At 36.3% G+C, this 14,825-nt stretch overlaps 1 protein-coding gene across 2 annotated transcripts in view; it reads right to left on the reverse strand.

The window, feature by feature from the left end:
* The window catches only part of LOC111505874 (uncharacterized), a 404,328-nt gene that overhangs the window by 35,890 nt on the left and 353,613 nt on the right, over nucleotides 1–14,825 (reverse strand). For both annotated transcript variants that reach the window (XM_074180136.1, XM_074180135.1), the window contains exon 6: nucleotides 12,248–12,400. In XM_074180136.1, the coding sequence (XP_074036237.1) occupies nucleotides 12,248–12,400 (153 nt within the window). The remainder of the gene's footprint in view (nucleotides 1–12,247; nucleotides 12,401–14,825) is intronic.

Genomic DNA, 14,825 nt, shown 5'->3' on the forward strand with positions numbered 1-14,825 from the left:
GAACTCGTTAATTATATTCGAACACATATTCGAATCCCCTAAGGATTATGTGCTCTGAGGGAACGGTGAATTGACCACTTTGGTTCAATGAATGTCTTACCGCCGGAATATTTTGTGGCGCTTTTGGTAGCCATTCTGCTAATTCTGGAATTTATGTCCAAACTTCTCGATTTTTCGGATTAACAGTGTAATATCATCTTTTATGAGAATAGGAAATTGTTTTATTCTTGACATTTGGATGCTGGTAGAACATTCAACTCACTTGTTGGATTCATATTCTTATGGAGAACAGAATCTTACTGATTTGAATCTTGGCTTCTTGTGGCAAAAGTAAACCTATAGGCCACACGACATCAAAGGTGAGTTGGTATTCATCAACGTGACAACTCATATATTCAGAGAATGACCTTGATCATTCTGTGCAGACGTATCATCCTGGACTCACTTCCAGTGAACCGTTTCCATCTAATATAAATTGTTTCATTTTAGGCCTTCCTTTATCTGGATAACATTTCCTCGTGTTAGTATTGCTGTAAGACTAGACATCCTTGCATGAATGCCTGATACAGTAGTAGCAGTAGTTATTAGTTATCCGCTGTTGAGCCGATCACAATTCTTTTAGGGACAGAACAATGCAGACCTAAGTTTGGAACTCTTAGACCATTCTTGTTCTTCAAGCCACCTCGAGGGAGACACACAGATAAGCTTAGCATAATGTAGACATAATGCTTCTATCTGAAACAAAGCTACGACAGGAGCATAAACTGAAACTGCGGGGTTTTACCACTATCCGGAAGGACCGTCCTGATGCTGTGAGAGGCGGTGGGGTGGCTATACTGGTAAGGAGGGGTATCGCACACACGCAGATACCGCAGCAACGCAGTAACATTGAACATGCTGGAATCAAGCTTGCTGACGGTACCTGCGTGTTTGCGGTATACAACAAACCAAGTGTACACTTCACTCCGCATGATTTGGACAATTTGCTTAATGTTGGGAATAAAGTGCTGGTTGTGGGAGACCTCAACGCCAGGAGGCGTGAGTGGAACTGCCACAATCAACAGAATACGAATGGTAGCACGCTATTGGAATATTCCCTGAACAACAATATCAATATTGAATTCCCGGAGGAGCCTACCCACTACCCCTGGAATGGTTCGTCACCCACAACTATCGACCTGGTATTGAATAAAAACGTTCGCGATTTGGGGATGTTGGTTACCGTGGACGAGCTCAGCTCCGACCATTGTCCGGTGCTCTTTGATCTCAAAAGGGAGATACCCAACAATAAAAAAATAAAATATGACTACAAGAGCACGGACTGGGCGGAGTTTAGATCGACCATGAATAACCTCACAACTATAAGAGACAGCATTTCCAAATCACGGATCAACGAGGTTTGTGAAGAATTCATAAAGAATATTCAAAAATCTCGTGACGTCTCTACCAGGAAGATAGAGGTGAAAGGGGAGCGAGATATTCTTCCGCATGATGTGGTTGAGCTCATAAAGCAAAAACATCGAGCCAGAAAAGATTGGCAGCGCACAGGAGACCCCCGCAGCAAGAATCAAATGCTGATACTTGCTGCGGAAGTTAATGCGCGAATTTATGAGTTCACCAATATGAAGTGGAAGAACAAACTCGAAAGCCTGAACGTGCACGACCACTCTGTGTGGAGGATGGCCAAAAAACTGAGCAATCGGTCTGAGGCTACTCCTACCATAGAAAGCGGGCAAGTGCACGCGGTGACGGACCATCAAAAGGCTCAGTTGTTCGGGGAATATTTTTCCAGCGTGCACCGAGTTGAACCGGATGTCTGTGAAGAACACACCAATAAAACCAGACTGGCTAATGAAGTCAGAAATAGGCCGGCTCCAATTATACCGGAGCAAACATTGATAAAGTGGATCACAGACGTAGAAGAAATCATTTTGAACATCAAGCGCCTGGGGAAAAACAAAGCCCCAGGCATTGATGGAATTGATGCAGTTCTGCTCCGCAACCTACCGCGAAAGGGTATCGTACAACTGGTGCATATTGTGAACGCAATAATCAAGCACCAGCATTACCCAGATTGTCTGAAACATGCGGTGGTAGTGCCCGTTCCGAAACCAGGAAAAATCAAAACACGTATTGATAGCTACCGACCGATCTCGCTTCTCAGTTCGGTCGCGAAGGTTATTGATAAAATCATCCTAAGCAGACTTCTCCGCCTGGAAGATAGGATGAAACTCATCCCCGAGGAGCAATTCGGGTTCCGGCGAGGTCGGAATACGACATCGCAACTGGTCCGGGTTGTTCACGGGGTGAGGGAGTCCTTCAACCAGGGGAAGAATACAGTTATGGTCCTGTTAGATGTCAAAAAAGCATTCGATAAAGTTTGGATAGAGGGGTTTGTCGCCAAAATGTGGTCGGCAGGCATGCCTTTATTCGTGATTAGGATTCTAGAATCCTACTTGAGCAACCGAACTTTTCGTGTAAGAGTGGACCAAACCACATCTGCAAATTATTCAATCAAAGCAGGTGTCCCGCAGGGGTCCTGTTTGTCACCGCACTTATATTCATTATATACGCATGACTTCCCTATGTTCTCGAGGACGAAGGTGGGTATTTTCGCGGATGACACCGCGATTTACGCGCACTCTTTCTCGAGCGAGGTGGCGAAGCAGCAGCTTCAGATCCACCTCGATAGGCTAGTCGTGCCGTATTTCGAACAAAATAAAATCGAAATAAATCCCGATAAAACTGAACTCGTAAACTTCACGAGGAAATTCACGAATGTGAAAATCTTCAAGAAGTTGCGAGTTAAGGATAAGTGCATTGACGAGCAGAAGAGTGCGAGATATCTGGGAGTGATCCTGGACAAGCGCCTGAACTTCCAGGAACATTTGAGTATGGCGATCCAACGAGCAGGTGCGGCGATAAAACGCACGTATCCGCTCATTGCACGGAACTCTAAGCTCAGTGTTGACAACAAGTTGCTTATTTATAAACAAATAATTAGGCCGGCTATGTTGTACGCGAGTCCTGTGTTCTGCAGTCTCAAGAAGTCCCCTTTAATGAGACTCGAGAGAATGCAGAATAAGGTGCTCCGTATTTGCACTAACAGTGACAGATACATTTCATTGAACAATCTGTTAGATCTGGCAGGAGTGGAGTCAGTCACCGACCATATCAGGAGACTGGCTCAGAAATTCTTCAAGTTCTTTCTACCGAAGAGCCCGCTGACGAGGGACGTCACGGCAGTTAGAAGCTATCATGGACAGCGCCGTAAGCACGGGCTAGTCTATGAAGAACTGGAGATATACCGTGAACGGCGCGAATGCGATCGCGCTTAGTTCATGGAAAAAATGGATAAGAGTATTCACGCACACATGATGACGTGATAGCAGAAATACTCTTACCTGGTTTTTTAATGAACTTTTTCCAGGGGGATATCGACAACTGCTACCAACAAACAGACGAATGATTCTCTGAGAAGTACCGAAACGCGACAGAATGACAACTTCCGCGTAAGCCTCGGCAGGAAGCGGAAAACTATAGATGAGGCTGATATAAGGCGTTTTTGAGTGGAGAGCCAACCGCCAACACCAGCGGGGGCGTCTCCCACTGTCCCATCGGGGGACTGTGTGGAGGCGCTTTTCTCTTCCGTGCGGAATTCTTGAGAGCGCAAATGTGTCGGGGTCTTTTCCTGCCACTCCCTCTACCCCATTCACTACCCATCCCAATCCTTCCCACTGTCCCACTCCATTGGGGAAACCCTTGTGTACATTTTGTATATTTGTATATTTGTATATATATTTTATAAACACCACAAAAAAAAATACCTTAAAATTGTATGGAGAATAGTTAATAAAGAACATTTTGATTTTGATTTTGATTTTGATTTTATTACGATGGGGACAAAGAACTTATCAGTGACTAGATTTTTGATGCTTGACTAATTATCTCAACAAAGATTTATGTTCCTCAAACCTGCCCAAAGGGGAAAAAATATTAGTGTAGGGGATATGCTTTTATGCCTATGTAGGTGAATTCATTCTCTCAACCTACTGTAAGCTGTCGATATAGCTATATCTAAGGTAAAGTATAACTTCAAAACAGCAACGTCTCAAGTATTGAAGAGACATTCTCATTTCTTCCTTGGGGAGCCTGGGTTCATTACAGTCCCCTTAGAATTGAAACATTTGTGCTATCGATGTAATAGTGTAATATAATTTATATCTTATGAACATTTTGGTATTGCTTACAATTAGAAAAGTAATATCTTCTCACATTTGACACTTTGTGGCCTCAGGAGCATAAGGCTTCCTGCCAGTATTGTAGGGGTAGTCCTATAATAACGGTTGATAAAATTTATTAACTGACAGATAAATCAGGGGTTTTGTTGACAAGTATGGAACCAACTGAGAAAGGTGTAGATGTTAGAGGAAGGAATTATAAACATTTCAACTGGATTCGAGTTTGATTGAATTGGTTACCGTTTAGAGAAAATTTTGTTGTGTATGCTATGCTGTATACGCTCCAGGGTTGATAAAGCGGGTGGCGCTCTACCCTCCATTTTACCCACGCCCTTCTTCACTGTTCAAAAGCTGATGGCGGCCTACCCTGGGAGCTATACTCTCTAGTCCTTAGTAGCCACCCTCACGTCATATTGTGGAACAACGAGAAATCGTTTACAAATTGACTCAATTAGTCAACAAGAAATACAAGGCGTGACAATTTAGTTTCATGTTTTTTGTGAAGATGGATGATTAGTCTGAATGATTTATAAACATCCATCATCCATTCATTTTTGTATAATAATGTATTCGTGTATCATAATTAAAATATCATTTTCATGAATATCGTTGATGATAGATATCAGAAATACTAAATAATTCATATATTCAACCCCAAACGCGTATAAATATCTCCTAATTCGAACGAATATCTTTGTTCATGAATATTTGATATTTAGAACTGGGAAACTCTGGCGTGAAATGAATTTTTCGAAATGAACTAAGTAGCTAAGTGACCATGTTCAGGAGATGATACATTCATCCGAAAAACAAATTTTATACAAGAAATTCTGATGCAAGTTGATCCGTTCAGTGAGACTTTCACAAAACTCGATACTTCTATCGAAATCATCTTCGTTCAATTCATGAATTAATCTAATCTCATTTGAATGGAATTTGTACTTATGAAGGATCCTGAAAACATTTATAAGACTGATTCCTGATTCTCGAGATAACTTAGTAAGGGATTGCGAATTTTCCATTAGTCCAACGTGCCCTAAAACTGCAGTGAAAATAGCTTCATCGTTGACAACTTCTGTTACGCTTTTTATTGTTAACAGATGCAGTTTCTATAAATTTGTTCAATAATTTATATAGCAGGGGAGCCCACGATGCAAAATGGGGATTTATTCGAGCGTCATTGAGACATATTAGGTTGCAAAGCTTAGATGATGAGAAGAAAAAAATGTTATGTGATATATACCTAATATATGTAAAAAAATACTGTTGCATGGACAATACTCGAGCGCGTCAGATATTAATAGCATCAATGTCCTACGTATTTTTGATAATGTTGGTATGTTAATCTGATCGTTTGCATGATGTGGGTAGTTGTACGTAAGGGTTAAAAATAAAAAGAAAAAAAATTTAATCGAGCGCGTCAGATTTTCTAAGGGGGTGTTAAGTGCAATAAAAAAAGCTTTCACTCAATAATCTGACGATTTCGATCTGACGCAAACTCGCGGCCATTATTATAATGTGCAAAAAAATTCGCCATTTTGAAATACTCAAGCGCGTCAGATTAAGATATATATGGTTCATCTTTATGTTTCAGACGTGCTGTCTCATAATCTGACTATTATCTAGATAGATTCGCCTGATCTGTCAAAAACAATATATTTTTTATTTTTTTTATTTCATTGAACTCAACTATTTATTTGCATGCTATGCAAATAAATGAATGTATGTTTTTGTAAGTAGAATACTTGTATTTATAAAGAAAATAATTTTAAAAAATGCTCAAAAAAATTTAATTTTTTATAATCAATTGATCAATTGATGAAGAAAAGAGAAATGAAACTTTCTATGTTATTTACCACTTTCATTAGTAACTAACGTTACTGCAGTTTCGTATAGTATAAGTTTGAAAATGTCCTTATATATTGTATAAGTCTGAAAATGTCCCTATAGGACGAAACTGCAGTAACGTTAGTAACAAATAGAAGTGGTAAAAAACATAGAGAGTTTAATTTTTCTTTTCTTCATTATGATATCCCACCACGTAGTAACGGCTACATACATCAATTAATTTAATAATTAATCAACATCTTCATCTTCATCTTCATCACAAACGAGTCTCTGTGATCAGCTGTGATGGCTTCATGGCAACAGAATTCAGAGTGGGGATGGAGTGAGAAAAAGTGAATAGAGAATAGAGGAATAGAAACTTGGAGAGGGAAATATACGTATCACACAGCTGCACGCATTAAACTTTATCGACGAATTTTTGTTATTTCGGCTTGCGGAAATCGTCAGATCATATATTTTTCGTTATCCTTGAATTATTTTCTTCAAAATGAAAAAAAAAATTGATACGCTCGAGGATGTCAAAATGACGTTATTTTTTACAACTTTGCTGCCCTCCCCTTTTTTAACGTCACTCTCAAATTGTCAGATTACTGGAATACACACTTTTTTGCAGGTAATCAACTCACCCTACCTTAATCTGACGCGCTCGAGAATTTCTGATGATCAATTTGTTTTTACTAATCTGATCCTTTATCCCTCACAGGTGGCCTTATACATGGGACTCATATTTGGTGCAGATACTTAACCGGGTACAAGGTATCCCCCTGTATATTAATCTGCCGCTTGGGCTCCCCTATTATATACCTATTTGTGTCGTACATTTCATCCTGGATGATTATATGATTGAACATACGACAGCAGCTTCAGCACTATTTCCATTCTGGTAGTACAAACTTACTATTTCAATCCGTTCTCGAATCGTATAAACCATTGCTTCTCAAGAATTCATAAATACAGAACCTCCAATTGTAACTTCACCTGGTAGGTATCAAATTCAAACTGGACTAGGCAAAGTGAGAGTTTTTTGATGTGTTCTTCACAAAAACACAGATGAAACCTAGGTAACAGATTGTACAGAAGTTCATTCAGGTTGGCTCGTTTTCAACTCAAATAATTTTTAGTTTCCAAACTATGAGCTTCAGACCATAATGTATTCTATTGTGTTGAAATTTTTTTTATGATAATGCAAATCAATTGATCCATTAAAAAAATGGTGACTCTTGTTGAGGTGTTTTTTCAGATTACCTGAAAATCATTATTTCAAAAGTTATTCAGGGTGGTTCGTTTTCAACTGAAATAATTCGAAGTTCCCGAAACGTAAGATTCAGACCATATGTTTTATACTTTGTTGAAATCTGCTCATCACAAAGCATCTAATAATGCGAAACAATATAGGGTGATCCATTCAAAAAATTGGTGATGTGCTCTGGGGTGCGATAGGGAAAGTAACATCAAATGTGAATATCTCCGTGTTGTGGTTGACGTGTTTTTTATTTTTATTGCAAATTATTTTACCAAAAGTTATTCAGGGTGGCTCGTTTTGAACAGAATCACTGTATATTTATTGAAATATGTGGCTACAAAAACACAAGACGTTAAAATTGACAAAACTTTTGAAATAACCTTACATTTGTGAATGACCATTTTACATTTTCCACCGTCTATATAGTCATCAAACATTCTCCCGCTATGTATATCTACTGTGCACATGAAGTTTTGGAACCTGCTTCGATATCATGTCGGTCGATAGATGGTGAAGTTAATTAATATTTGGTGGCGGAATTATAAATTACGCTGTAAGTGGCATATTGTCATAGATTGAATTTCATGCCAGATTTTGATAAAATCATAACCAGGTAACAACTAATTGGCTTTTCAGAGACTTCTGTCGAGAACAGCGAGATGAACAACGGAAAATGAGATAGAGTTTGAAATTGGTTACTTCGGAGAGTTAATAATGCTAATTTTACAATTGCGGTACGTGCACGGTATTTTGATCTGTACTTTGAAGCTGAGTTGGAACGAATTACATGAACTTTCCTACAAAAGACTAACTCTTGATAGAAAGCAGATATATACGTGGAATATAAATATTTTAGATGTTACAGCCTCAGTACCTTACATTCAAGAAAATAATCGTAGCCGAAAATTACAGAATTACTGGAATTTGTCTGTACTGAGAGTTTTGGGGTAATAATTCAACAACAATTTCAACATGGTCTTGCTGTTGGATAAACAAGAAATTTCTGTGAGAATCACCTCTGTGGCGTATTTTTCAAAAATGTCTGTCCGATATAATTCAATATCCAGCTTGGTATTACCCGGGAAAGAAGTTATTTTCTGACAGACATTTACCATAATCTACGGTGTAGGTAGATGTGGGAGATGAATATATCGATATTTTATTTCGAAACATCTATTTTCTAGTGATTATTGTTTTGTCGATTGCTTGTTGTTTCGGTTACGTTTATGATCGACTATGATTCACTAATAATAACAATAATAATAATACCTTTTTTTCACATTTTTTGAACATTTGGACTTATCTTCTGATTACAATTTTTGACACAGAAATAAAGAAAAAAGAAAGCCCTACTGAAATCATTTCTCTACTCTCGATTCAAAAAAATGAATTCATGATAACAAGGCATTTTGAATGAACAATAGATAATATTTTTAATATTTCTTTATTATTTTTTTTAATGGATAATATTTGTTAGAGATATTCGAAGTTCCTAATTTTTTGCAGATGCAGAATGAGAAAACATTATTGAAGAACAGTTGGTAAATAACTATATGACTACTGAATTATTTTATTATATCTGTTGTATACACATATATATACATATACACCAATCCACACACATGTAACTACTCCACACACATATATACACATACATATGTAACTTACGTTGTGTTTAATAAAGAATTTATGATACTTTCACTATTTTGTGAACTTCTCAACCAGGATTTAATAAGTTTTTTGAATTGATGAATGTTATGACTCATTTTTAGGTAGACAACAGTATGAGTGTGAGGCAATATAATTGAAGCACCTTTGACCCAGTCTTTTCTGCGCTGGATATGTTTTGGTGTTGTGCTCTTTTTTGTAACGTATTTCATATATATGTGAAATATTTTTTAAATTACTTTTTAGTTTATGCTGGAGAACCAGTACCTTTTATATATAAAGATTTCTCACGGAAAATATTCCAGATTTTTCGTACAACAAATGACTTTGGTTAATTTAATTATTAGTTATGGATTTTTTTTTGGGTAGTCTCGAGTGGTTTCAAATGATTTTTGGAATAAGCCAACCTACCCTGTTATGCCATATTGAATTAGTGATTCCACTAATGCAAAGTATAACATTTTGAGATGACATAAATTCAATATATTTTTTAGTTGCTTGAATTTGTAGATCATTGATCGCAGTTTTTTCACAAGGTTTTGTATATGTTTATGCCACTTGAGGAATCTATCGATTTCGATACCTAAATAACGCACATGTTCTGCTTCTTCTATTTTCAGAATGTTGCCATTTGAGTTCACATTGAGGCAATGGAAAATTGGTTTATTTTTAATGTTACAGCTGAAAGATGAATATTTCGTTTTTTCAAAATTTATGGTGAGGCTCATATCATCATACAATTTCTTTAAATTTTCAAGATCGCCTTCTGCTATATTTTTGACCTCTTTTCATGTGTTTCGAGTATACTGAATAGTTGTATCATCTGCAAATGACGGTATGTAACCTTGTGATTGGTTTTCTGAAAAATTATCCATGTATATTGTGAAAAGTATAGGTCCGAGCACAGTCCCCTGTGGTACACCACATTCAGTTACTCTTGGCTCACTTGAAATTTCTTCAAATTCAATATGCTGAATTCTGCCTAATAAATAAGATTTCAGTAATTTTAATGTTATTTCTCTGAAGTCATAGCTCTCTAATACATCGAAAAGTTTTTTATGCTCTACGGTGTCGAAGGCTTTTGCTAGATCGAGAAAAATGCAAATTGTAGCCTTACTATTTCCTAATTTCCTATATAACCGATTTGTTAAGTTGACAATGGCAATGCAGATATTTCCTCCCTAAATCCAAATTGTTTATGAGATATAATTATTTTTTTTCAAAATTTTTTTTTAACAAATTCAAATGAGATGCTAATAAAGCTATTAAAAAAAACTTCAATTTGACAAAAACTTGGAGACTATTTGCTCAGGTAATTTCTCATTTGAAGTCGTTAATATCAGCAGTTTGTTATTTATGAATAATGGATTTAGGATGACCCTATTTTCGAAAGTTTTCCACATGTTTTATATAATGAGGGGGGTTTTTCTCCTAATAATTTATCCCATCCTTCTGGATTACTTCACTTTTCAAGTTATTTTCTGAATTGATGGCGGTAGCGAATCATATTTTCTTCCACTGAATGTACAAACATATCTCTCAATTAACAAAATTCCGCTGATAAGTTTTTAAGCATCATAATAGGCTCATCACCCTCAATGAAAATTTTACTCTCTTATCGGTTTCAAATAAATTTCATTTATGTCGCTTAAAAGCAATATATATCATAATTTCATTTTCGTAGGGTAACTGTGTCATATTCTTGAACATTTCAAATTGTGGAAACCACAAAATTTCTAAAATTTTCATGTTTGAATTTTATATTTGAATATTAGCTTTCCATGATAGAACTTCAGTTTATGCTTCCTCTCAATAGCTATATATTTTCATGAAATGGAAATTGAAGACAAATCCCAATGTATGAATATTTTTTTCCATTTGGTTTTTCAATGAGTTTCAAACCATTGGTGTGACAATGAATTTTTTGGTTGTTGTTAAGTGATTATATATTCGAATTACGACTCAGTGGTTTCCTATATTTCTATATGAAGATTGAGAAGTGAAATTCCAAAACTTTTCTCAAAAAAATTTGTCTGCCCTCATACAATCCATGTACGAGTGATCTAGAACCAGAACAAATGTTATCAATAACTTGTAAGCAATTGAAACTTTTATTAGTGTTCCCAATTTTTGCAATTATAATAATACTAGCGAACCGCCTTGGCTATGCACGGGTGCAATGCTGATTTCAGAAATTCAAGGACATGGAGAAACAGTGATGAATAGATAATTTTGTTTCATGGACCTGTCATTCTCCCACGCGGCTGACGCCTCAGTTGTATTACCGAAAGTTATTTTTTTGTTGAACATCTACAACATAAAACGAACCTACATATAAAATTTCAGACCCCGAAAATTTATCGGTACGGGAAAACAGTGATGAAGAAGTTATTTTTTTTATGAACGCCCTTTCTTCCCCGCAGCTGGCGCCCCAGTAAGAATATTTGAAAATCCTTCTTTGTTGCACAACTACAACATAATACGAACCTACATTCAGAATTTCAGCCTCCGAAACTTCAGTGGTACAGAGAAACAGTGATGATATGTAACCGCGCCCATTTTATCCCCACGGGGGTGCCCCATTTGTAATATTTGAAAAACAGTGCGCATCTAAGACCTCAGAAGCACCTACATACCAAATTTCAGCTTCCTAGGACTCACCAGTACGGAGAAACAGAGATGAACGGATATTAAGTGACTTACGCATTTTTTATAATGAAAGAAATAATCATTGACACAACTTAATTGTTCATGGAGTGAAAGGACTCTTACACGAATCGTTAATGAATTCAAATATTTGTCAAGAAAACATACAATTTAGTAATTGATTTTTCAGCAAGAAACACTTGTTTCTGTGAGAAAATATCAACTTCTCTGGGTAATTTCTACAAAATTTTGTCGACAGTTCATTCACAACTGGAATGGAATCAAAAAGAGAATACAGTAGTATAATGCGTGACTCAGTGGTTCACTCTTCTCTCAATAACCCAAGAAAGTCAAGTCCTAATTGAGAATTTGGACAATTATATTTAATTTTTATTCAGGGCAGTCAATACATTGTTCAGCCTCCAGTGGCAACTCAATGAATAATTTCAGTTTCCATGCATAATTCATTAGTATTTTTTGTTTATTTCATCTACTGATAATTCATTTTTTTTGTGAATTCATCGGGAAATCTAAGCATTAGCAAATATTATCGTCAACCACATTCAAATAAAGCATGAGCGTATTCGTTTCTGAAACTCACCTTCTAACCCCGAGAATGCTTCTGGGTCTATGGTGTCAATATTGTTTCCATCCAATTCCAAAGAATTCAACATCGTCAGATGGGAGAAAACTTTCGACGGAACTTGCCGCAGTTTATTGTGAGCCAGTCCCAAGGAATCGAGGTTTTTCAGACCTGCAAATAAATTATGAAGCGTGAAATTTCATCAGCAACTTTCATTTCTTAGAGGCCGTAAATAATTTATACTGAATACTAGGGCGTTTTGCAGAGTTACTCTCATAAATTCAATTTCTTGCCTCCATGTCAGTGAATATTCTAAAATACAGTTAAACTATGCAAAACTGATGTTAATGATGTAGACATTTTTTGAAATAATTGATGATCCTTTTCCTAAATTACACCGGAAACGATTTGGTCTTTACAAACTTTATTTTCAAAATTTCAATGTTTCGCTAGCACAGTAGCTCACGTAGTGAGTAATATATTAAAAACTATTTGAATTGAAGAGGTTATATTTTTAGGGGTGATTAATTTTTGAGAAAGAAAGTTTTTGGCTTTCTTCTACTCCATTTTGATACAACAAAAAAAAAAGAAAAAAAAGATGAGGGAGTCTTCCAAAGAAAGGAAGATTCCCTCATCTTTTTTTTGTATCAAGATGGAGTAGTAGAAAGCCGAAAACTTTTTTTCCCAAAAATTTAAAAATAATTCCTCACTCTTACTTTTATATACCCCACGTGATCACCAGTTAGAACTGCCTACTCAGGTATACAGTGAGCATCATATGTAACAGATAAATTCATTTTCTACCTTATTAGTCATTTTCAAGAAAAACCCTGAAACACGTCTAATTATGTATTTGAAAAGACATTCTGTGACATAAAAAAAATCCCCCCTGTACAGCCATATCCTTATTTTTTTAATTTCGTGCACAATTGAATAAATGGTGTTATCTAAATCTTTTATTAAAGCGGTAGCAATTAATGTGCAACTAGTGGAAGTCTTCAGATCAAATGTTCAAATTGACAGCCATTTGTTTCTTGACAATAATAAAAGCGTTGCTGAAAGTTATCAACAACATCTTGAATAGTTTCGGGAGTGATACGTTCTATTTGTTCTCTAATTCTGATTTGCAAACTTTCAATACTGTTTGGTATAGTGTAGTATACTTTGGATTTTAGGTAACCCCACGAAAAGTAGTCAAGCGGTGTCATGTCGGAAGAACGAGCTGGCCACTTTATGGCACCTCGTCTACCAATCCATCTGTTGGGAAAAACTCCATTCAGATTTACACGAACGTCAGCTGCAAAATTTGGCGGAGCACCGCCTTGCTGATATCAGATACTTCTATCTATTTGATTCGGATTATCATCATCTGGAAAAAGTCTTTTCAACGTTGGAACAAAAAATTAGTCAAAAACTCCCAATAACGTTCACCGGTTAATGTTTCGTTGAAAAAAATATGGTCCAATTATGCGATTATTTATAATCCCTGCCCAAACATTTATTATACAATATTTATATATTGGGTGTGGGCCTCCATCATCCAATGGGGATTTTATCGGCTCCAATATCGACAGTTCTGTCTGCTGACGGTTCCATTCAAAAAAATAGTCGACTCGTCGGAAAACAATATATTTTTCTCTAACGAAGGATCCCACAGACACCTGGCTTCCATTATTTCGCAAAACTCAGTTCTGCGATCTGGATCGTCTTCGTTGAGTTCATGTACCAATTGTACTTTATAAAGGTGAAACTTTTCACTTTTTAAAACACACAATATCGAACATTGACTTATGCTGAAATTGGCTGTAAGTTGTTGGGTAGGTTTAGGTGGATTCTCCTCGATGTCTACCAAAATATCTAATTTCATCCCATCGTCAATCAATACACTCCTGCCTGGTTTTGAAATATCTTTAACAATCCCAAATTACCAAATTCACCAAATTTCGTTTCTATTCTACTAACGGTAGATTGAGAAATGTGATGATCAGGATATTTATTATTGAACATTTCACTTACAATCTTCTGGGTTATAATTTTATCCTAGTAGTATTAACACTTCTACTCTTTGACATTCAATCAAATGAGACATTGCTAGAACTTTTAGCCTATTGTCTGAAAGTAATACTGAACAAGAAACACAAACAACAATTGCAAAACTGTTTCTCTTCATCAAGTTCACAGAAAACATACAAGTTTTTATTCAACTGTCACGGCTGACAAACAACGGTTTGTGAAAACAAACAAAAAAATTGAATGTGTATGTCATATTGTACTGCGGACAGAACCAATGGAATACCTACGTGATACCTTTCAACACTTTGAATTTTTTGTTTCATTATGACGCATGCACGAAATTAAAAATTAAAGATATCGCTGACCCCCTTTTGCATTTAAAGAAAATGGGAGAGTGACTGTCACGTTGAGGAAGACGAAGGAGGGGGGATTTTTTTATGTCTTTTCGTATACATAATTCGACGTGTTTTAGGTTTCTCTTGAAAATGGCTAATAATGTAGAAAATGAATGTATCCGTTACAAATGGTGCTCACTGTATACTCGATCATAATTACCTATAACATCTACTCAAATTTTATATAC

Source organism: Leptinotarsa decemlineata, unplaced genomic scaffold (assembly GCF_025532065.1).
Source record: "Leptinotarsa decemlineata unplaced genomic scaffold, Ldec_3_MD MMD2_tig00026294_RagTag_RagTag, whole genome shotgun sequence".
In the NCBI taxonomy this organism is placed as follows: domain Eukaryota; kingdom Metazoa; phylum Arthropoda; class Insecta; order Coleoptera; family Chrysomelidae; genus Leptinotarsa; species Leptinotarsa decemlineata.